Raw genomic sequence first — 22525 nt, 5'->3', positions numbered from 1 at the left:
CACCAAAGGCAGTTTCATCATATCTAGTCTGGTATCGGCTCACTTCAGCAGCTACCAGCCATCCCCTCAGCATGCCTAGTGTGGCAGCTGACGCTGAGAACCTGCCCTTCACAGATGGATCTCTCTATGGTTCTCAAATGACTAGGGCATTACTCTCTATTGTCATTTCTAGATAGACTTCTGACCTCCCTGCCGTCCAGTTCCCTCTAGCAAATCAAGACGCAGCATTTTAAAGTCCATGTTTGGAAGTGACAGTTCATCATAGCTAACCACTGGACATTTATAATAAGATTAGTTTTGACTAGAGACTTTAAAGACAGAGGTGAATAAATGTATGTTTAGATTAATAAGCTGCTTGCAGTGAAGTGAGATGGGAGAATATGAGCAGTAGTGAGTAGGGCTCAAGGAGCACACACATCATCATGCCTGAACTTAGTTCCCAGTTGCCCTGAGAAGCTCTGACTGTTTATGTGGCATTGTTAATGAATAATTCCATTGTGCAATGATCTTACCAGCCTTTTATTGTATTCCTTTGAAATATAATCCGTATTTTCTATGCAATGGCCAAGTGCTGTCTCCCTTCCCTTTCTGGGGTGACTTGTGAGGCTGCATTTGTCTTTTTCAGGGCATGCCTCTTGCTCATGGGATGAGGGATGACCTCTTGTAATGCATTGTCCCTCTAGGTCAAAGGAACAGGTGTTTCTGAACCTGGGGCCCGACTGGTTCCTGCTGCTCCTACAGGGCCACCTGCATCCCAGTACCACCACGCTGGCATTGAAGCTGCTGCTGTACTTCCTGGCAAACCCTTCTCTCCGTGGGCGATTTAGAGATGGCCTGTCTGCCGGATGCTGGGTGGAGTGCAGCATGGAGGGCGTGGACATTATGATGGGTGAGTGTGTGGCTGTCTCCAGGAAACCATCACTATTTTGTCCTGGATATGAGTGAAGATTAAGTTCTACCCAACCCTGCCCACTTGGGACCCGTGTAGCCCTGTCCCCAGGGCTGGCACCCAGATCTTGCTTCCTTAGATTTCCTTTGCTGAATCCGTCCAGAGCCTCATGCTCATTAGCTCCTGCAAGCTGCCTTCCACTCCTCAGAGCTCCTTGTCTGTTTCCACACTGGGTGCATTGCTCCTTCTCCCTGGATGCCTCTTCTGGGGGATGTAGACTCATCCTTCATGTCCCAGCCCAATGCCACTTCCCCCAGGACAGGAGGGGACAAACAGGAGTTAGGAGATTGAATAACATCTCTCTGTTTTTATATAACACCTCTCTGATGCGGATCATAATTCATAAGCACATATTAATTTATATGAATGGCTTGATGTCTGCCCTTCCCACCTTACTGTCTGCTTCATATGTATCTGGAATCTGTACATCTTTTTGAAGTGTGATAGCTCTTCTGCCCAGTACAGAGTTGCCTTGTTGCCTTCTGTATAGGAAGAATTTAGTATCTATTTTTGATGAATGAATAGGAGTATGAATGAGTGGATGGATGGTTAGATGAATGGGTAGATGGATGAATGAATGGATGAGCATGTTAAGAACTGGCAAGGAGTAAGCAAGAGGCATTTTCCTGTGCTCTTGTACATGAAGCGTGTTTTGTCATAGTGCTTCTGTGAGGTGGCTGGTGTGTTGGGTCTGTAGCAGTAACTGTACTCATCTGGCTCTTGTGCCTCCCTACCTGATCACCAGACAACCTGAAGAGCCGCCCTGCAGTGCCTGACCAGAGCCCCTGCCTGCTCCCTGGGTTCCGGGTCTTGAACGACTTTCTGGCCTACCATGTTCTTATTCCGGAAGTGTACCTCATCGTGTGCTCCTTCTTCCTCCAGACACCACTTACAGAGCTGACTGACGGGCCCAGAGTACGTTCTGGGTACACCCCTGGGGAGGAGGGGCATGCTTGGTTTTTCTGAATCCCTATGATTATGGCTATTCCCTAAGATTCTCCATCCCTCTACTTCTTCCAACTGAAACGGTCTGATCTGTTTCGTTCCTTGCACCCCCTAGTTAGCTTTCAGGTCCCCTCTTATTAGTACTAGTGACTTTTTTTTTCCAGACAGGGTTTCTCCATGTAACAGCCCTGGCTGTCCCAGAACTCGCTTTGTAGACCAGGCTGACCTCGAACTCACAGAGATCCACTGGCCTCTGCCTCCTGAGTGCTGGGAGTAAAGGCATGTGCCACCACTGCCCGGTGTTTGATTTTTATGTCTTTTTTATTCACTGGTGACTTTCTTGGCTCCCACTTCCCACCATCTCTCTTATAATACCTGATGTGATCAATTGAATCTTTCTCTTCCTGGACATGGTTAGGGAAATTACAGGATTCTAGGCTGGCCTTGCCCCGGTGTTCCACCTTAGGCCTCAGCTCTGTTCCTCAAAGGTGCTCCCCCCGCCAATGTCACTAGGAGAGCAGGCTTTTGTTTATCTTCAGGCCTGAGGGACTCACCCCGCACAGCATTTTCCTCCTCTTTGCTTTTAGTTTTTCTTTCTTTACTGACTCTTCCCTCATAGACCATAAACATGTCCAACTACGCCCCGCCTAGACCAGAAGCTGCTCCTTAATTCATACTTCCGGCTAACTTCTGGCCCATTTCTTACTCTTATGAGCTTCTTTGCTGAATTTCCCCAAAGAAGAGCCCACACTCTGCACCTCCTCACCAGCCATCCACTCTTACTCACACTTGGTTGGAGCCCTCCTGGGCTCTCATTCCTACAAGGTCAGATGCAGATCCAGCCAGCATCAGGACCCCTTCAATTTGATTACTTGACTGACCTCTCCAGCTGGCTCCAACTTAGCTGCTCTTCTAACTGTCACTCTACTGAGTAAAGTAGCTACATGCTCACTGTCACGTGTCCACCTGTCGTGTGTCCTTATTCCTTTCTCCACTGTCACCAGCCACTTCCTGCTGATGCTCTAGACAACCCCTCCATTGTGCCCCATTGTACCTTACATTGGTGTGCTACCTCCTTAAACACTGAGCGAGCAGGGAACAGACCTGACCTTTGACTCTTCTTCCAAGGTATCTGATGAAGAGCAGAACTGAAAATCACTTAGCCTTTCATTGAGTTGTTCTGAATTGAATCGGAATAGGAAAAGGCATGACTAAAACATCCAGCCCATTACATAGTCCTGTATGTTTTATGGATGGGATCTACATCTTGATAGACACAAATAGTATGTATTATAACTTCAGCACAAGGTTCTGAATATGCTGTGTTAAGTTCACTGAGACCCAGCATTTTTATTTCTCTCTGTATTATGGGAAACAAACATCTAAGGGTCTAAGACCCAGAAGAGACACTTTACATATTCTATTTCACTTGATATTTAAACAATCCCATGGGAGTAGATAATGTGAGCTTTCATTTCATAGAGAAGGAAATTGAACAGCCGAGAGGCTGAGTAGCTTGTCTGAGCTATTAAAAGGGCAGCGTCAGGCCTCCTGATTCTACGCTCTGATCCCTCTCTGCTCTTTCCCTGAACCTTGGAATCCTTCTTGTCTTCTGTAAGTTCATTTATCATACCCACTGTACTTGATTGGGACGTTGAGTACTTTCGACATTAGAACCAGGGCCTTGGGCATGCTAGACACATGCTGCTCCCCTGTTCTATACTCTTAGCCCTGAAGAACTCAACTTGCTGCAAGTTGCTGGTAGATCTAGCACCTCCTTAGAGTTCCTTGTTTCTAATGCACCATCACCTGGGACTGGAAGGTTCCATAAAGGCTAACGACCTAGTCTGTTCCTTTCCTCCTCTGTTTTTCCTACTGGGGACCCCTGGGAAATGTGATGCATTGTGATAAAGCTAGCCACCTTGGTGGGCAGCCACAGGTGTCTTATAATTCTTCCTCCCCCACAAGGAGAGCTTGGATTCAATGCTTCAGTGGCTTCTGCAGAAATATCATCAGCAAGAAGTCCTCCAGGCCGGGCTGTGCACAGAAGGTGCCTTGCTGCTACTGGGAATGCTAAGAGCCATCATGAGCCAGGTGAGACCTGTTTCGCACATGATATACCAGAAGATTCCCAGGGGAAAGAGTTTAGATGGGGCAACTTATGTTGTTCTAGAAGCTTCCCAGTAATGCTGGTGTTATTAGTCCATTCTCTGTTATATAACAAAATGCCTGTGACTGTGTAATTTGCAAGGAATTGAGATCAATTTAGCTCACAGATCTGAAGGCTGGGAAGTCCACAGCATGGCACCAGCCTGGCATGTGGTGAGGGACTGCTCGATGTTTCATAGTGCAATGGAGGGGGTCCTATGATGACATAGAGTAAGTGTGCACTCTTGGGTCTCTCTCTTTTCCTTCTATAAAACACTCACAGCACCAATGGGGAACACCTAAAGATTTCCACGGTGCTTAGTGCACTGTTGCCATGAGATACCTATTCCCCACTTCTTTAGGCATTTGGTTTTCTTCACTGGGGACATTTCTGAGGAGCCAGGGAGGCTTATCCTTTTAAGAAACTTGTCTGCACCAGGACAAGCGACGTTGCCCAAGAGGTACTCATGAGGTAGAGCCCTGTCTCAGAGAAAATGGGTGGCCTGGCACAGGGCCTTTTGGTGCATGACCCACTTGATTTTGACCTTCAAGGTTCACGAGCAATGGGTAGAAGGGATTATTTTAGACATGGCAGCAGCTGTGTCCGGTGAAGGTTATTCTGTCTGGGAACAGGAGTGACAAATGTCGAGCCAGGCCAGCAAGGACTTGGGTAAGAGGCCGAGAAAGTCAATTTCATTCTGCAGATATCAAGCCTGTGGGGAGGCTTGATTGTATGAGGAAACTTCACTGTTCTTGTTAAAATTGTATGTAATTGTTGTCTTTTACATGCAAACAAAATAGAAATCTGAACCTAAAGATCATCTGGCATCTCCCCACCTAGATACGACCACTGTGAGCTTTAGTGGAAAAGTCAGGCACCTTCTAGAAGTCATATCATGTCCGTCTAGAGGACAGAGTCACAAAACAAGTTTTCTTTTATTTCTCCAATATTTTGTGGACATATTTTTATGTCAATAAAGTAGAAAAATGTAAGACTTATGTATGTATGAAATAGGTATACCTGTAATATATGCATGTTGTGTTGCTTGGTGTATTCATTGTTATAAAATGTCTGTAATGCACTTCTTTACTTTCTAGGTTGGTGACCTCTTGGGTGCAAATTCTGTGGTCTGTGATGGGGTCAAAGCACACCTCATACACTTTTGTTTGAATGAACTTCTCAGAAGCATTTCAATAGGCTTTGCATACACCCCAGCCATCCAACACACATGCCCCATGTCTAATGTCTAATTCTCACCCTAGCACTCATCATGTGTAGAAATGCTAGGTCACTCCTCACACTCTCAATAACATGGCAACACAGATAGCTGGTTCCATAGATGAGTTCTTTAGCATTATCTAAAAGCCATGCTACTTTAGCTTTGACCAGTCTCTCTCTCTGTCTCTCTCTGTCTCTGTCTCTCTCTCTCTTTTTCCCCTTTCTCTCCTGTGTGCAGATGTGACTATGTTGAGAAGGCATAGACCCTAGTTTTTCAACTTAAAAAATTATTTACTTTAAAAAATTGTACATGGCCGGGCGATGGTGGCGCACGCCTTTAATCTCAGCACTCGGGAGGCAGAGGCAGGCAGATCTTTGTGAGTTCAAGGCCAGGAAAGGCGCAAAGCTACACAGAGAAACCCTGTCTCGAAAAACAAAAAACAAAAAACAACAACAAAAAAAAACAAAATAAGAAAAAAAACTTGTATATGTGTGTGCATACCATGTGCATGCTGTGGCACATGTGTGGAGGTGAGATGATAACCTTTGGGCATTAGTCCTCTCCCTCCTCTGTTTGAGGATCTTTCCTGCTGTCCATGGCTGCCTCTTCTGGGCAAGCTGACCCACAAGCTCCTGGCCAATTTTGTCTCTGCCTTCCATCTCTCTGTAGGAGTGCTAGGATTATAGATGTGAGCCATTGTATCAGGCTTTTAACGTGGACTTGCTGGGAAACTCAGGTCATCGGGCGTGTGCAGCAGGTTTTTTTGACCTGCCGAGTCTCCCTGACACACATTTTGCCCTTTTAAAGAATAACTACTTTTCACTTTTTGTCCTGGCACTACTGTTAAGTGACCACATGCTTACATGTCTTTTCATCAGTTTTGTGTGGTAAAAAATTCATCCACAGGAGGCTTTGTGTTCTCGTAAAGATCTCATTCAATCTTCCAGTTCCTGCCTTCAGTGCCTCTTCCTGTTTTATTAACAAATTTTCATTTATGATTTTATATGAACATTTATAAATGCTATTGGGCTGAAATTTCTTTCCAGTGTATCATTGTGAGGTTTGATAATGGCATTATGCTAGTTTTATAATAAAATACAGGTTCTCCTTTATATTAAAAAAAAGACATTAAATCTACTAATTCTTCTGTTATTTAAATTCAGATTTCCTGAGCCCAAGTTTTTCCATGACTATTGACCTGTCTGGGCTTGGAGATGGCTTCTTGACCATTCTAATTAATTGACATTTAAAAATAATTTCCCAACTATTCTCTTTCCATAAATGACCTTGTATGGTCAGCTTTCTGTGGCTGTAACAAAACCCAAAGATGATCCACTTAAAAAGGTTTATTTTGGTTCCCGGAGCCTTCAACTGGGGACTAGGCAGTTACCGTCCTGCTTTGGGGCTGGGATGGCAGTTCACAGTGGGAGTGTACAGGAGAGCAAACCTCTTTACAGTCAGGACACAGCACCTCACGTCCCACAATCCCCTTTGGGCTACACCCCCAATGACTCAAGACTTCCTGTTTGTCCCAAGTTTATAAACTTTCCAACACTTTCAACAGTGCCGACCCTTTAACCCATGAGCCCCTGAGGGACGTAGCTGCTTCAGAATTAGGCGAGTCTCTTCTAACTCATTGTCTGGGTGACACTTCCTGCTTTCTTACTCTCAGTTTTCAGGCTGGTGCTTTCTTTCCACCACAGTTTTTCTATTTTTTTTTTAATAAAAGAACCTGAAGGCCTGTAGGTTTATTTTGAGAACACTATCTTGGATATATTGATCAGTATACTGATTTATTTATATCCGTTTTTAAGATTGTTATATTTGGCATCTTCAATTGTTTTTTCCCAGAATCCCTGTGGCTACATTTTAAAAGATCTCTTGGTCCCCAATGTCCATGTGGCTGAGTGTGTACACACACACACACACACACACACACACACACACACACACACACACGTGTGCATGTGCACACACAGATATTTACATTTTTCATCTTTCCTAAATTTATTCAATCTACTGGAAGACTAATATGCAACTAATTTTTGGAATAGCTGAGATGTATATTTTCTGTTAGCAGCATGAGGACTCTGTTGCCTACCTAACCAATAAATGTTATTAAAAAAAAGAAAGCAAACAAAAGTGACAATATTCACTCATTTAAAACTAATAAAAAAGGTATAGAATATGCTGAGGGAATGAAAGTGTAAGTCAAATGTGCATTAGCAAACACATTACATGAAAGTGTAGGTCAAATGTGCATTAGCAAACACATTAAATCCACGTGTTAAGGATGTTAGTTTAATGTATAAATAATGGAGGCAAAGCCACCCAGTGACTGATCTAAGACGATCAAAGTGCCTGCCATGAAAGTAACATTGGTCAGTTTCAGTAGGTAAGACTCTCCTTATGGCAAACATTTAAAGGGACGAGAGACCAAGTCTGAAGTTTAAACCTAAGAATAACTCTAATATCTGTTTCCGAAACAGTTTTATTTTCTTTTTGTTTAGAAATTTTCTTTTTTTCCCATCACACTCTTGCCAAGCAGTGCCATATCCTTGAACTCAGTGTAAACAGAACACAGGGCATACACTCTTCCGCATCTGGCTTTCACTCACCATGTGTTCTAGGGCCCATTCACATGGTTCTGTATTGAAGTTCACGGTTTTCATTGCTGAGGATTATCCTATGATAGGTAATTGCTACTGATGTTCTCTGGGTCCTTGTCATTTAGAAGTGTCACAAGTGAAGCTGCTGCAAGCATGTAACACTTTTTTTTGGAGGAGGCACACACTCTTTTCTGTTGGAAGTGTACTCAGGAGAGAAGTTATGGGTTGTAAGCTTACTTCAGTCGACAGTGACAGCCTGTTCTCCGAGGGGAAAGAGCTAATGTGTGCTCACCAGGTCTTACTCTGGGATGTCTGGCTCACCAGGTCTTACTCTGGGATGTCTGGCTCACCAGGTCTTACTCTGGGATGGTCTGGCTGCCACATGGCCTCACCGCATTTTCTCACTGTCAGATTTGGTGGTTCGTTTGCTTTTCATTTTGCTGTATGGGGCAGTCTTGTGGAATCGACAACATTGTCTCTACTGTGGATATGTCAGAACTGAAGCTATGGGGGTAAATCACTCAGGCAGAAGCCCTGGCTGCAGGGCAGTAGAGGCACACACACACTCAGCTTTAATGTCATATGCCCTAACCTTTAGGGATCGCTGTTGAGTGGCAGATAAAATCCAAGATCCTCTTCCAAAAGCCCAAGTCTTGCATATTCTGCATTTACCCCAGGCTATGACCTCATCTTCTAGTTGCTTCTGCATTTACCACAGGCTAGTAACTTGAAAATACCTACATGGCTGCACTCTCTCATTTCATCCTCACAACAACAATCTTCTAAAATGGGCCTAGCAGGGTCCTCAGTTGACAGAACTGGAACCCAAGGTGCAGGGAGAGTAAGACTCATCCCAAAGACACAGCATTATTAAGAGGCAGCGGCAAGACTCCATCTGGAGGGAGCCCTGGGAACTCCTTTCTCCACACTCACCTCTAAGCCCAATGTTGCAGAACCCACAGATGCAGGCTGTTGTGGGGGACTTTCTCCCTGCCTATGTGCTCCAGTGCATCTCAAACTCACATGGGGCCTGGACATGTGATTTCAGGGGCCTCCCATGTCTTACTTTTTCCTTCTATATACAATAGATTTTAGTTCTCTAGCATGAGGTACAGTCCAGACCCTCTGGAGCACTTAACAGGACATTCTGACCCAAGCATACCGGGTCAGGACCAAGGGACAGGCTGCTGGGGAAATAAGGAATCCATGTATAAGAGCAGCTGCAATCAAACAATCAGGACTCTCAAGGAAGGGCATCCAGTGTCTACCTGTAGTCACTGGCATAGGCCGAGTGTTGATTCTGTGTGTGGGTACGGCCATGCAGGGAACGAACATGAGGATGAGGCTGGTCAGTTTGAAGTTCCAGGTGTCTGTTCAGAATCACAAGACGTCAGACAGTGACTGGATGTCCTGACTGGGGCATAGGTTGACTTCTAGATGGGTAGCTGAGTATGTTTGACAAGGGAACTGGGGTCCAGGAAGACACTGGGGTCAACCAGGACTCAGGTGGAGGAAGCTCAGTTGTGTAGCCTGGACCAGAGGAGAAGAGATCACAGTGTGAGAAGAAACTCATGCCCAGATATGGCACTGGGAATCAGCTCAGTACAGCACAGCACAATACAGTCCAGGCTCCTGGTTGGCAAGGATAGGTCTCTTCAAGCCCTACGCAGACAAGGTAGTCCCCAGTGTGGGTCAGTACCTAGTGGAGAAATCTGCTCTGGGGTGAGGAAAGCTGGGCTGAGCACTGACAGGCATGTTCTCCCCTGAATCCAGTATGCCAAGTCCATAGGGCAGAGATAGTGTGGGGACATAGCAGATCTCCTAGGCTCTCTTGACTTTTACCTACTGCGTAGTCTTTGGTGGAGTGGACCTTTCCAGGCCTCTGTTTCCAACTGCAAAACAGGGGTGAACATGGAGCCTATTCCCTAAAGGTTTTGGGGGTGAGGGAAGGATTGTGTGTGAAACATTTAGAACAATGTCCGCACCTGTTTTGTGAACAACACCTGATGCTGCTCCGCTGTCTTAGACAACTGCCAGCAAAATGTCATCTGGAGTCTCTGGAAGTTGGTCCCCCTGGATTCCAGCTCCTCTGTCTCTCTCTCATGCTGTCGCAGGCTGTGTCTCGTGCCCTGTCTCACAGAGTGTGTCCTTAGCCCCCTGCAGGTTCTGGAGATAACTCCTGGGAGCAGACACTCCCCAGCAGTATTCTTCAGTTCCTCAGCCTGGTGCACCGCTCCTGCCCCCAGGACCCAGCATGGAGGACCCCTGACTTTCTTCAGACCTTGGCCATCATCACCTTCCCCCCAGAAGCCCAGAAGGTAGGAACTTGCCTTGTTCTGAGGCCTCAGGGTGAGCAGCTATGAACGTTTTCATCCTTCACGGGTGAAGGACCGAGTACCTCCCTACCTCCCAAAGTTAAAATGCACGTTAAGCAACTTGACTGAACACTGAATAAACAATGTCGGTAATTTCCCTTTTCTTGACTGAGGTGCAGCTCAAGGTCAATTTCAGCTCCAGAGTCCAGTTTTTCTGTTCGTTGTCTGTTTTAGTTGTTCAAAATCTCAATACTAAGATATCTGATCATAACTCAAGTCCAAATATATATGGACTATATACCACCCTGGTGTTGGGAAACTAGTATCCCATACCAGGGGCCTCTTGCCACTTGTGACATAGACAGGGAATATGTGGCGCCATTGTTTCACTCTCCATCTTTCGTCCTCTGCATTTTTTTTGTGTCTTCAGGCCCCTGGGCTTGATCCAGGTCTTTTTCTGGGCAGTAGGTTTGTGAGGGCCCAACTCAAAGCTAGACAGACCAAGAAGAGACAGGACACAAGGGTTCACGTGGGTCTAGAGGAGGAGGTCTTCAGTCTTGATTGCTGGAATGTTTGAGTGGGAAGACATGTGAGTTTGAGGCAGAGAAGCAGTCCAAGCAGGTCATAGGTGGGTGAGTCTGAGCTCTGTGGGATCAGGTGGGTCAAAATCCTCGAAGAGCTAGCTGGGTGAAAGCAGGAGGCAAGAGCTGGGGCAGAGAACCAAATACAGGAAGAAGAAGGGCAGAAATCTACACTTCTGTCACGGCCATGGTGAATTAGGAAGCAGAGACCCAGAGGGAGATGCCATGTTTGTTTGAAAATCATAACAATGGCTAGAAGGGCATAGTAGAAGCAGGGCCTAAGGCCCCTGACTTTCACAGGGTTGAGCATGGAGTGGCTGCTCATTGCCACATGTTAAAAAGCTAGTGGGTAAGTGAAGTGCCCTGATCCAGTCCTTTTCTGAGGTGTGTACATGGTGACAATGCTCATCTCCTGATCCCCTGGTGCACAGGTCTGAACCTGGTGCTTTGTGTAACCCCACAGCACCAGATGAAGGCAGGGTCAGCAAGAGAACACAGTGGTTCTGAAAGCAAAATGGCCCTCGGTGCCCTTGGGCTGAGTGTGGGGTCCTGAGGCCCATCTGAACAAAGGGTGGCAAGACTGAGACATGCTACCCTTCCCAGGATTAACAAGCGCCGGTCCTCCAAACCCGTGTCCTTTCCATTATGGTCAGCTTCAAATACGCAGCTGACTAGCACTGAAGAGTCTAGTCAGTGCTCTGTAACCATGGGCTCTGTGTTTGGGAGTGCAACCAGACTCAGATGAAAAGACGTTTAGATATTAAACTTGTTTTTTTTTTTGTTTTGTTTTTGTTTTTGTTTTTCGAGACAGGGTTTCTCTGTGTAGCTTTGCGCCTTTCCTGGAACTCACTTGGTAGCCCAGGCTGGCCTCGAACTCACAGAGATCCGCCTGGCTCTGCCTCCCAAGTGCTGGGATTAAAGGCGTGCGCCACCACTGCCCGGCTTAAACTTGTTTTTAATCTGTCCCCAACATGTGCTGATTTTTCTCGTCATCATCCCACAAACAATGCATTTTAATAGCATTAATGTTACATTAAGCACTGCCATGCATGTGGAGATGAAATATTAAGGCGTGTGCGGGGGGGGGGGGGGAGGTTGGAACAGGATCTATGTAAACACGCTATCATTTTCTGTAAAGGAGTTGAGCATCTGGGGACTTTGGTATCTTCAGGGGTCCTGAAATCAACAGTCCTGTAGATGCTAACGGACAAGCACATCTAGTTTAAATAAAGAGATTAAATATAAAGGCTAGAAGATGTGTAAAAAATGAGAACGTGATCACACAATGGTTTGACAAATTCATATAAACACAGGTAACTCACTAGAAAAGTAAGAGTGAAAAACTCACAGAGACCCAAAGAAGCCCTAGCTGGCTGCAGCTGAGAGAGGCCCACATGCAAGGACCAGGTGACCTGGGCCAAGCAAGGAGAAGGACAGTCCTTCAGGCTGCTCTTACCCTGCTCAGTGGGTCTGAGGAAGGGAACCAGGCACCCAAAGCCCATGGCCGGGCACTGTGACCCGGGTGCTGCCTCAGCCTGTGTCTATGCCCTGTTTGTCATTTAAACCAAATGCACTCTGACCCAAGGTCTTCCTCCACACATTCACCTGTCATTGCTGCTGTGGGAGGGAAGTAGAAGAAGTCCCTCCCTCCACAAAAATCATTTCTCCAGCTGAAAATCATCCCAGGGGGCCAAGTCAGCCCCTTCTCAGGGCTTCTGCTCTGGTTTTGGAGTACCCTTCATCCTACCACGCCTCAACTAAGTCCACCCTGCCAGGCCTTTGTTGCACACACAATGTGACAGAACCTGCCCTTGCAGGCGGCCTGCGGCCAAAAGCTTTCCATTTGTGGGGAATTTATATGGCATCTTTCCAGTCGAGGCCGCACGGAGCTAATTAATGCAGTCACCATGTCCCTAGGTGCCATTAAATTCATTTTATGGCTTAATTAAGAATGGCTGCATTAATTTTATGAATGAGCAAAGGGAGGTACCAACAGATGAAGGCACATGAAAAGTTCACGGGGCGGGAGTCAGGAGTCCCTGGCCGTGTGTCCTTCGGTCTGTCATTTGGCTTCCTGGTATCTCCATGTCATCCTGGACTATCTAGGGGAATGAGCCCTGCCGGATTTTCTTTCTTTCTTTTTTTCCTTCCTTCCTTCCTTCCTTCCTTCTTTCTTTCTTTTTCTTTTTCTTTTTCGCTTTTTTTTTTTTTTTTAACAAATCTTCAGTGAGAATCTAAGTTCCAGACAGCTTTGGAGATCTGGGAAAGATTCTCCAGCTCTGCCTCTCTGTCCTTCTCACCTGGGGGTGCTGTCTGTCAGCATTAGCGGGGTTGGGACAGGTGGAGGCCTGGAGACTCAGGGCAGGAGCTGATTTCCAGAGCCAGACATCGTCATGTCCAGTATGGCATTCTAGACCTGCTTGCTGGTCTCTAACTCTTTGACTCTCAAAGGGCATCTCAGACAGCTTGTGGCCATGTTACAGGCAGTTTAGCCCCAGGCCAGTCTTATGCCTCTGCAGAGCAGGGTTCTTTGCAGGAGTCAGGCTTGAGGAGAATCCTGCCCACACTGAACAGTGACATGTGGGAAAAGGCTTCCAGGCAGAGCCAACCACACTGCTATGTCATTTGTCTTCCAGGAGGCAATGTCCGAGTCCTCTAGAAACACCAGCAGTCCTGGGGCCTCTGCTGAGTCCAGCAGTACTACTGAGGAGTTCCAGGCTTCTTTCAAGTCACATCCAGCTCGGAGGCAGCTGAGAGAATTCATGCAAGTCCTCCTGAGGGAGCTGCTGCTCGGAGTGTCCAGTCCCAAGCAGTGGCTACCCTTGGAGGTGCTCCTGGAGGTAGGTTAGAGGGGGTGTTCTTGGACTGTGTGCAGTAAGAGGGGACTGGCCCTCAAGAGCAGGGCATGCCCAGACTGAGACTAGCTGGCTATTGGGAGATTGACTGTTAGTACTGCAATGGCCTGGTGTGGAGCCTGGGAACCTCAGGCCTTGGTGGAGCAACGGATGAGTAGATGTGAGGTCCTTGGAAGCGGAGTGTTTTGTGGAAATGCTTTGTAAGTGGGTATTTGGGAGAAGGGGAAGAGAAGCAGAACTGTAGGGCAGAAGCATGTTCAAAGATGGTCTCAGCTCTGGTCTCTGGGGGAAGTGGCATGTTGTATCCCAGAGTCAACTTCACCTTGAGATACTTGCCAGGTGCCCATTGGTGGTGCATTCCTCAGACTTGCTTTTTCACTCTGAGAGAGGGCATCACCTCCTGGGTGTCTGGGTCATCAGAGGACAAAGTCTCAGTGCCTCAGAGAAAGGTAGTCTTGACTAGGCAGCAGCCCATACGTGGTCACTGAGAGGCCATGATAACTCAGCGACTGCCGTCTCAGTCCCAGGCCATGTTTTCAGGCTTCTCCGGATGGTGTCACCTGTCAGCAGAAGAGGGACTTCCAGTCTGAGGTCCTACTTTCCACCATGGACATATTCTATGTCACAAGAGGGGGTAGCATGCCGACCCTAAGAGGTGAGTGGCTTCTGCATTTTCTGTTTCTGGTCTTGGGAAGCTCACTGGGTCACCAAAACCCCAGCTGAGTGTTGCCATCCCCTGGCATGTCCATCCACATACATCTTCAGCAAGAGTCTGTTGGCCTCTGTTGACACAGATTCTATTTTCCATGACACCGCTGTCATAGTTGGGTCATTCTGAGGCAGAAACTCCTTCTGTCTTCTGGGTTCAAATCCGTCTCCTCTGACTTCCTCAGAAACCCGACTCATTACTGTGAGAATGTGAGATAACTGAGCCCAACAGACTCTGATACTTCTTAATCATGCTGACGGCAGATTCACTGCCCAGTAAACACTTCTTGAATGAAAGCCCCAAATGAAGATGTTGCCACCATCCCTCAACACTTGAGACCTTAGTCACAGGACAGCTGAGGTTTCTTCTCAAAATCAAGCCATGTCCCCCCAGTGTTTTCTGAGCCACAGGAATCCCACATAACACAGCTTACCTCTAGGGTTTTCTCCTCCCACACAGTGCGGAAACCTGTTTGTGTCTTTCTCTTGATGTTCTGGCACAGAGGAGGGGAGGGGGTGGTAAAGGCAGAGTGTTGACATGGTAACCCAGTGTTTGTCTTGGCTCTGTCTCTGGATGGTGTTGTGGATAGTCTTGGTTAACTCAGGGTGGTTCTAGGAATCATCTGAGATCTCCACACACTGAGGAGAACACGCTACCTGCTGTGTAAGTGAGTCTGGCTGTCCACTTCTCATTACAGCTCTTTCCTTGGTTTTCTAGTTTGCTTTTATACGGTGATAAAAGACTATGGCCAAAGGCAACTTGGGGAGAAGAGGGTTTGCTTGGCCTACACAACCTGGTCACAGTCCATCACTGAGGAAGTCGAGGCAGAAGTGCAAAAAGAGAGTATGGAGGAATGCTGCTACCGGCTTGCTCTCCACGAACTGCAGGAGTTTTCTTTCTCCTGTTACCCAGGACTATATGCCCAGGGGTCCTCTCACCCTCAGCGGCTGGGCATCTCACATCAATCATTAACCATGAAGATGCCCCCTTGACTTGCGTACAGGCCACTCTGATGGAGGCAATTTCACAACTGATGTTCTCTGGTCCCAGACGACTCTAGCTTGTGTCAAGTTGACTAAAAACTAGCCAGCACATCAGTCCAACATGGCAGCATGGCCTTGGGTCCCCTTCTCACCTGCCTTAAGCATTCAGCTCTCTCGTTTTCATGTCTAAGAACCCCCAGAAGAGACATTATTTTGCTTGTCTTCTTATCCTCTTATTTATATCACTAACTGGCTTAATCAAGATCGGTTTGCTTTGATTAAATTATGTGTTCACTGTGTACCTACTGGAGACTCCATCTTCAGAACACTGGCACACACAGGTGACTAGGACACGGTCACCACAAGGGATTTATAGACGGTGGGGTGGAGAAGCCCATCGGATTCTAACATCAGCCTGTCTCCTTACCCCACCCAGGAAGTAAGGAGCCTCAGCCAAACCCAGAAGCTGCCATTGCTCCTTCCCTGGCAAACATTTCCTACTTCACCCAGAAGCTGGTGGAGAAGCTGTATAGCGGGATGTTCTCAGCAGATCCCAGGCACATCCTCCTCTTCATCATAGAGCACATCATAGTGGTAAGAAGCTGGGTCACCAAGGTGGTGTCAAGAAGCCTCCTGATGATGGACGGGGTCCTCCTGGTTGTGCTGGATTTTTTGTCCAGGAGTTGAAATAGAATCCAAGATAGGTAGGGGAAAGGGAGGCTCTTTAAAATCTGAGGAGTGCTTGATAGTTACTGCATATGCTAAAGCGTGGTCTCTCAGGCACAGTCCCCTTTTCCTGTCTTCGGCATTTCTGGTAGAGGATGAATGGACTTGTGGAGCCCCCAATGCTAAGGCTACATACTCTGGCCCTCTGCAGCCTCCCCTGAGTTGCTAATAAACTAAATAAAGTCCAATGACTCCAACTCTTTGAAGGGACATGGGAGAGAAAGGCACAGCTCAGGTGTCCCAGGTGACCCTTGCTGACCACCCAACCACTCTGACCTCAGGCTCTCATCCCTAAAGGGAAGTCATCTAATAATCTACTTCATGATATCACGTCATTTAAATGAAGTGATACATTGAAATAGTTATATAATAATATTTAACTGTATATAATATATAACACTAAACAAACAACAAAATATATGATATTTCCCAATCCTGGGACTGTGGTTAACTACTCTTGCAATGATCAATATTGTTGTGACTATTATTAAGGTGCCTGTTTTTAAACACAGCTATTAACAGCATATTTTCACATATTGAACATGACCAGTGTTCCAGAAACTTCTGATTACTAAATCCACTTTCCAAAATATGGCTGTGGTCTTCTCTTGGCTTCTTTGTCTTTACATGAGTTTCTACTTGAATTCTGCCAATTACCTTTATTGATCCTTCTCTTCAATGGAGGCTCAAAGGTGTAGAAATCTAGTGACAATTGTGGCACTTGAAAAATACATTTGTTCACAATTTCATGCCTTTTTTTCAAAGTCCTCCCAACCACAATTTCTTCTCCCTTCCCCTCCTACTGAACTTCTTACTCTTCCCGAGTACCCCTACTCAATTCATGCCTTTTTTTTTTTTTTTTGTAGCCCACTTCATTTCACTACTTGAACGAGGTCGTGTACCTCTGAGGAATGTGGCTCCTCTCCCAGCAAACATTAATTGCCTAGAGCTCCTCTGGGAAAGATGGGACCCTTTCAGACTCTTGCCCATCTATGCTGGCATGTCGGGGGGCGGGCAGTCTTGTGCAGCTCATGCGCTGGTAGCCACAGCTGCTGTAAGTAGCTCATTATGCCCAGAAGACATTTCATAGAATTCCTTCCCATCCTGCAGCTCTACAGTCTTTTTTTCCCCTCTTGGGTGATGTCCTGGGCCACTGGAAGAGGCGATATAGGTACTGTCTAGGGCAAGCACTCAACAGTCAATTAGTCTCCTTGTACTGACCAGTTGTGGATCTCTCTGCATGAACTGTTGCTCACTACATATGGAGGCTTCTCTGACCGTGTGACTTTTTGGTGGCATTGCTTCTGTTGTAAAGTGAGTCCGTGTATAAAGCTGCAAACTGTTCCTGAGTACATGTATCTTACTTTGGTGGTGCAGGTCATCGAGAACCCATCTTCCCAAAGGGACACTGCCGTGAGCGCTTTATACAGCAGTTTGAACAAAGTTGTCCTGCACTGCCTCTCCAAGCCCCAGCAGTCCCTGTCTGAGTGCCTTGGCCTCCTCCGGATCCTGGACTTCCTCCAGGAGCACTGGGACATTATCTTTGCCACTTACAATTCCAACGTCAACTTCCTCCTGTGCCTCATGCATTGTCTTTTGCTGCTGAATGCAAGGAGGTAGGAACTGAGGCTTTCTTCCCTATGCCAGTGGTCAGTGCAGAAGAGCAAATCGCAGAAGCAGGGGGGTTGATGTAAGTGAAAGAAGGGTTCTATTTCGCTGGCTAGCTGAAGTCATGTGCAGGGTTTGATAATAGCTAAGCCATCCCCAAGTCTGTGTGACTGAACAACTAGAGGCATCAAACAAAATATGATTTATCTTATTTCCACAATTCTGAGATATTTAATTGGTTTCATTTTTGAGGCAGAAGATGCAAACATTAAACATACACATTGATTTTTTTTTATATAGCCAGATTTCAGAAACATTAATATTTGATACATGCAATCTTAGTATGGAAAAAATTTCATAATTCAATGTACCATACAAGCTAGGAATAATTTTCTTTGCAGAAAACCACACACAATATGCATGGGATTCAGAACAATATCAACAAACACATTTGCCTAAGAAACACTGACAAACTGCTGTGGGATAGGCTCCCTTTCTGGAAGCCCCATTTGAATCCATGTGCTTGACCCTGTGTATGTTCAGCTCATCGCCCTGTACATTTAGGTGGAGGAGATTTTACTCTTTCATCTGAAGTGCTTGGGACCAGATGTGTTTCATATTTTGGATTTTTAAAAAAATTGGAATATTTGCATATCTATCTATCTATATCTATATATGATGAATACGTATATGTATAATGTATGTAAAATGAAATATAATGAGGATGGTACCCAGAAGTAAACACCATGTTCATTTATTTCAAATATACCTTACATGTGTGGCCTGGAAATAATTTTGTACACTATGTTTGATACGTGTTTGTTTCTATTGGGAACCACCACATGAGGTCAAGTGTAGAATTTTCAGCTTGCAGTATCATTTTGTTTTGAAAAGCTTCAGATTCTGGACTCCTTTGAACCCCCATTGTCAGGCTGGGGATGCTTGGCCATACCGAGCCTGTGAATGTGGCTTCGCATCATGAGAGCTGTGTTGAGTGGAAGAGAAAAAGACAGCGGGGCATTAGACGCTGTCGTTTCATCTTTCCTTCCATTTGTTGAGATGGGGTCTCACTATGCAGACCAAGCTGCCTCACACTCATATCAATCCCCCTGCTTCAGCGTCTTACATGCTAGGATTACAGGTGTTCACTAGCTTCCCACTCATCTCTCTCCCCCTCTGTGTTTTATTTTTGAGAAGTAGTGTAGTCTGGCCTCAAACTTGCTATGTGGCTGAGGCTGGCCTTGAACTCCTGATCTTGTTGCATCCACCCCTATGGACCTATGGTTATTTGTATCCACCACCACGCCCAATGCAGCCTTTCTGGATCATAGTGTCAGTATAAATTATAAGTTTAATCACTTAAAAAAAGTGACTTCTCTAAATCCTATTGAACATCAGCTATCACTAGGCCAACTCAGCTGAACACTCTCCAGGAAGCCAAGCATTGTGCAGGCCCCTGATTCCGGCCCTCGGGAGGTTGAAGCAGCAAGATCGTGAGGTCAAGGCTAACCTGGACTAAGTAGAGACCTTGGGAAGCCCTGGGGAAGCCTCCACCCCAGAGGGGGCACTTGACCTTCCATGCTTTAATTTGTAAAACATCCGTTCTCAGTGTATGGTTAACTCTGGAGGCTTCTCCTTGTCTCTTTATGTGGGAACCCAGGTGAGGGGACTAGAATACCCTTTTGCATACTGGGGTTGGCATCCTCTTCAGGCCCTTCTGTAGAATGGATTATTCTCTAAATTTCAACAGTGGTCATTCTTGTACGTGGGCAGATTTTTATTTCTTTGTTTGCTATTTTAGATTAGAACTACAGATTGTAAGTATTTTCTCTGCTCAGGAGGCTAAGAAGGGTTTCTGGAAGAAGGCACATGCACTAGTGTGAGTCAGGCTGCCACAGTAGAAGGTCTCTGGGGAGTCTAGTGTGTGAATGATTATGCCCCCATCAGAACTGGATGTACGAAGTGTGGGGCCCTGACAACATTAAACATGAAGTGTATATTTACAAATTACTAATGTTTTCAAGATGATAATAACAGAGTCCTTCAAAGAGTAGGGCCCTGTGCAGTTATAGGCCCTGGAAACTAGCCCTGGCACTGTGGAATGACATCAAAATCCAACAGAGTCAAGTATCCATGCTTTGGGAGTGCCAGTTCTGATGACAGGGAGAAGGCACAAAGAAGGCACAAGCAGAATTTCCTTAGCTATGACAACCTATAACGATAAGGCATTTTCCATTGACTGGAAAGCTATTGTTCAGTATCAGCTGTGGACATCATTACGACAAATTTTTTTTTTTAGATTGACTTGCCATGCTTTTCTTTGTTGATATATACTGAGTTTTAGGGGTGGCCTCTTACAATAAAGAGCCATGGCAACGTCCCATGGAAACTTGAGTTTACAGTGAAATTTCCCTTGTTTTTTTTCTAGTTATCCAGAAGGATTTGGATTGGAGCCCAAGCCCAGAATCACTCCTTATCATCAAGTCTTCCTTTCTCCAAACGAAGAGGAGAAATGCAGAAAGGAGGAAGTCCTCCCAAGTTTGAGCGATGGTACATTTTGCTGGGTTTTCCATGCGGGGATGGGGTTGGATAGCAACAGTTGCAGTATTGCGCTATTCCATTGATCTTTCCCAGTGAAGTATGCAAATAACATGAAAGAAACTTCCGGGGGTCAAGAGAAACCCTAGAAAATCCTAGAGGGGTGAGACGGCACAGCGAGCTGGGAAGAAGGGCATTGGAGTGATCTGGGTAGGCTTGATAGAATGGACATGGATGGATAGATGTATGAATGGAGGACAGAGGCGTGGATGAGAGGCTGGGAGGATGGGTGGGGGGATGGAGGGATGGGTGGATGGATGGATGGGTGGGTGGGTGGATGGATGGATGGGTGGATGGGTGGATGGGTGGATAGAAGGATGGAAGGTAAGATAAAAGGATGGATAAAAAGATGGAGAGGAAGCTTAGCTTACTGCAATCCATTGACTCCTCCTCACCTTAATTTGAAACTGACGCGTCATCTCAACTAGCTCCTTGCTACCTCTCAGCTTTGTTCCTCAGAATTGCCAGTTTATATAAACACACACACACACACACACACACACACACACACACACACACGCACATGATGATCACATCCATGAGTTTGAAGGACTTCATTCTGTCTTGACTGAGAAGGTCCAAGACTCAGCCACTTGATCTGAAGTCTGTGCCTCTTGCCTTGTGTCACCTTGTAACATAAAACATCAGGATGAGCACATCTGGGCTGTGGTCATAGAGACTCCTAAGCCTTTCCAGTTTCAGAAGCTTGTGGCTTTAGACTTTGTGAGGACACAGTGTCAATTGCGGCATGAATGGTCCCACTCTGGAATTGGGTAGAGGTGGAACAGGTGTCCATCCCTGTTGGGTTAGCAAAACAGACTCCAGGCCTGGAGAGTACCTCAGTCAGCAAAGTGGTTGCTGAATAAGTCTGAGAATCTGAATTCTGGTCCCTTTTACCTAATTGCTTATTACAAGACCACAGTGGCAAACACCTGTAATCCCAGCACTGGGGAGGTGGACACAGGAGGATCCTGGGGACTTTCTGGCCAATCATTCTATCCAAAGCAGTAAGCCAGTTCAGTCAGAGAAAGGTAGAGAGTGATAAAGACATCTAACACTGATCCCTGGCCTCCACACGGTCGCACATGTCTGGATGCGCACGCGCACGCGCACACACACACACACACACACACACACACACACACACACACACACACACATAGGGGAGAGAGAGAGAGAGAGAGAGAGAGAGAGAGAGAGAGAGAGAGAGAGAGAGAGAGAGAGAGAGAGAGATTCTAGGAGATTATCACCAAAGAGGGACCAGTGGTTTAAGACTGGAGGAGTTTCAGATGTACTTCAAGGGACTAGTGATTTTGGTGTACCAGGGAGAGCTGTTTTGTAGACATGTCTACATCTCAAATAACCCACAACACTGAACAGGCAAGAGTCTAAGAAGCAAATTCAATGTTAGGAAAAAACTGGTCCACCTGGGCACAGCCTTACATTTGGGCTCTATTCCCCAGAGAGACCAACATGTCTAGGGAGATTGTGAGGAGGTGCTTAGGGTAACCCTGTAGCTACTGAGAAGTCACACATGGAATATCACTGGTATCAGACAGAATTGGAGATTGAAGAGAGACACCTTGATCCTCTGATCTCATTTTCTAGATTTGGGCATAAGAGGCAGGCAGGGCTTGGCTGTATGTAGTTAGACATGGGAAGAAGGAAGAATCCAGCTAACATGGATGTTGGTAGCTTTGAATCTACATACTGACTTCTGAGGCAGCTTGCCAAGCTGAAGCAATCATCAAGACATCTTGAAGTGATATTCTGTATGTGGCCCTCTTGGCACTGTTTGGGGGAGGCCACCCTCACTGTGCTATGTACTCTCTCTGTTAGTCCAGAACAACATCCAGAAGTCAGTGCGGGCACTCTGGCAGAAGCTGGTGGCACAGAGGAGACAGACCCTGGAGGATGCCTTCAAAATCGATCTTTCTGTGAAGCCTGGGGAGAGCGAAGTGAAGATTGAAGAGGTCACCCCACTCTGGGAGGAGACGATGCTCAGAGCCTGGCAGCATTACTTAGGTCTCTGTCCACTGAAGTCAAGGAATGAAAACTTCTGGGTCCCAGAGAGTCAAATCTCCCAAGGTTCTACCCAAAGGCAGAGCCTTTTCTATCTAGGGTTGGACCCAGGGCCAGGGCCTTTGCTGTTCCATGCCCTTGGTGGGTGTGATTATGCCACAAAAACATTTCTTATCTGTCTTCACAGAGCACAGATGCTGTGTTTGCCTGCTCGGGGAGAGGAAGGCTGGAAGTACCAACCAAGCAGGCAGTTTGTG

The 22525-nt window shown here is 46.3% G+C and overlaps 1 protein-coding gene across 1 annotated transcript in view; it reads left to right on the top strand.

Moving 5' to 3' along the window:
* Wdfy4 (WDFY family member 4) overlaps positions 1-22525 on the top strand; it is a 249625-nt gene that overhangs the window by 107414 nt on the left and 119686 nt on the right. Inside the window, exons 29-38 of the mRNA XM_052733905.1 lie at positions 684-889; positions 1695-1864; positions 3863-3988; positions 10025-10189; positions 13404-13607; positions 14163-14277; positions 15751-15908; positions 17418-17656; positions 20077-20198; positions 22086-22271. Coding sequence (XP_052589865.1) covers positions 684-889; positions 1695-1864; positions 3863-3988; positions 10025-10189; positions 13404-13607; positions 14163-14277; positions 15751-15908; positions 17418-17656; positions 20077-20198; positions 22086-22271 — 1691 coding nt within the window. The remainder of the gene's footprint in view (positions 1-683; positions 890-1694; positions 1865-3862; positions 3989-10024; positions 10190-13403; positions 13608-14162; positions 14278-15750; positions 15909-17417; positions 17657-20076; positions 20199-22085; positions 22272-22525) is intronic.

This window comes from Peromyscus californicus, unplaced genomic scaffold (genome assembly GCF_007827085.1).
Source record: "Peromyscus californicus insignis strain IS unplaced genomic scaffold, ASM782708v3 Scaffold_12__1_contigs__length_115047231, whole genome shotgun sequence".
Lineage (NCBI taxonomy): Eukaryota > Metazoa > Chordata > Mammalia > Rodentia > Cricetidae > Peromyscus > Peromyscus californicus.
The sequence above is the reverse complement of the archived record's forward strand: the minus strand, read 5'-3'. Positions and strand labels throughout refer to the sequence as shown.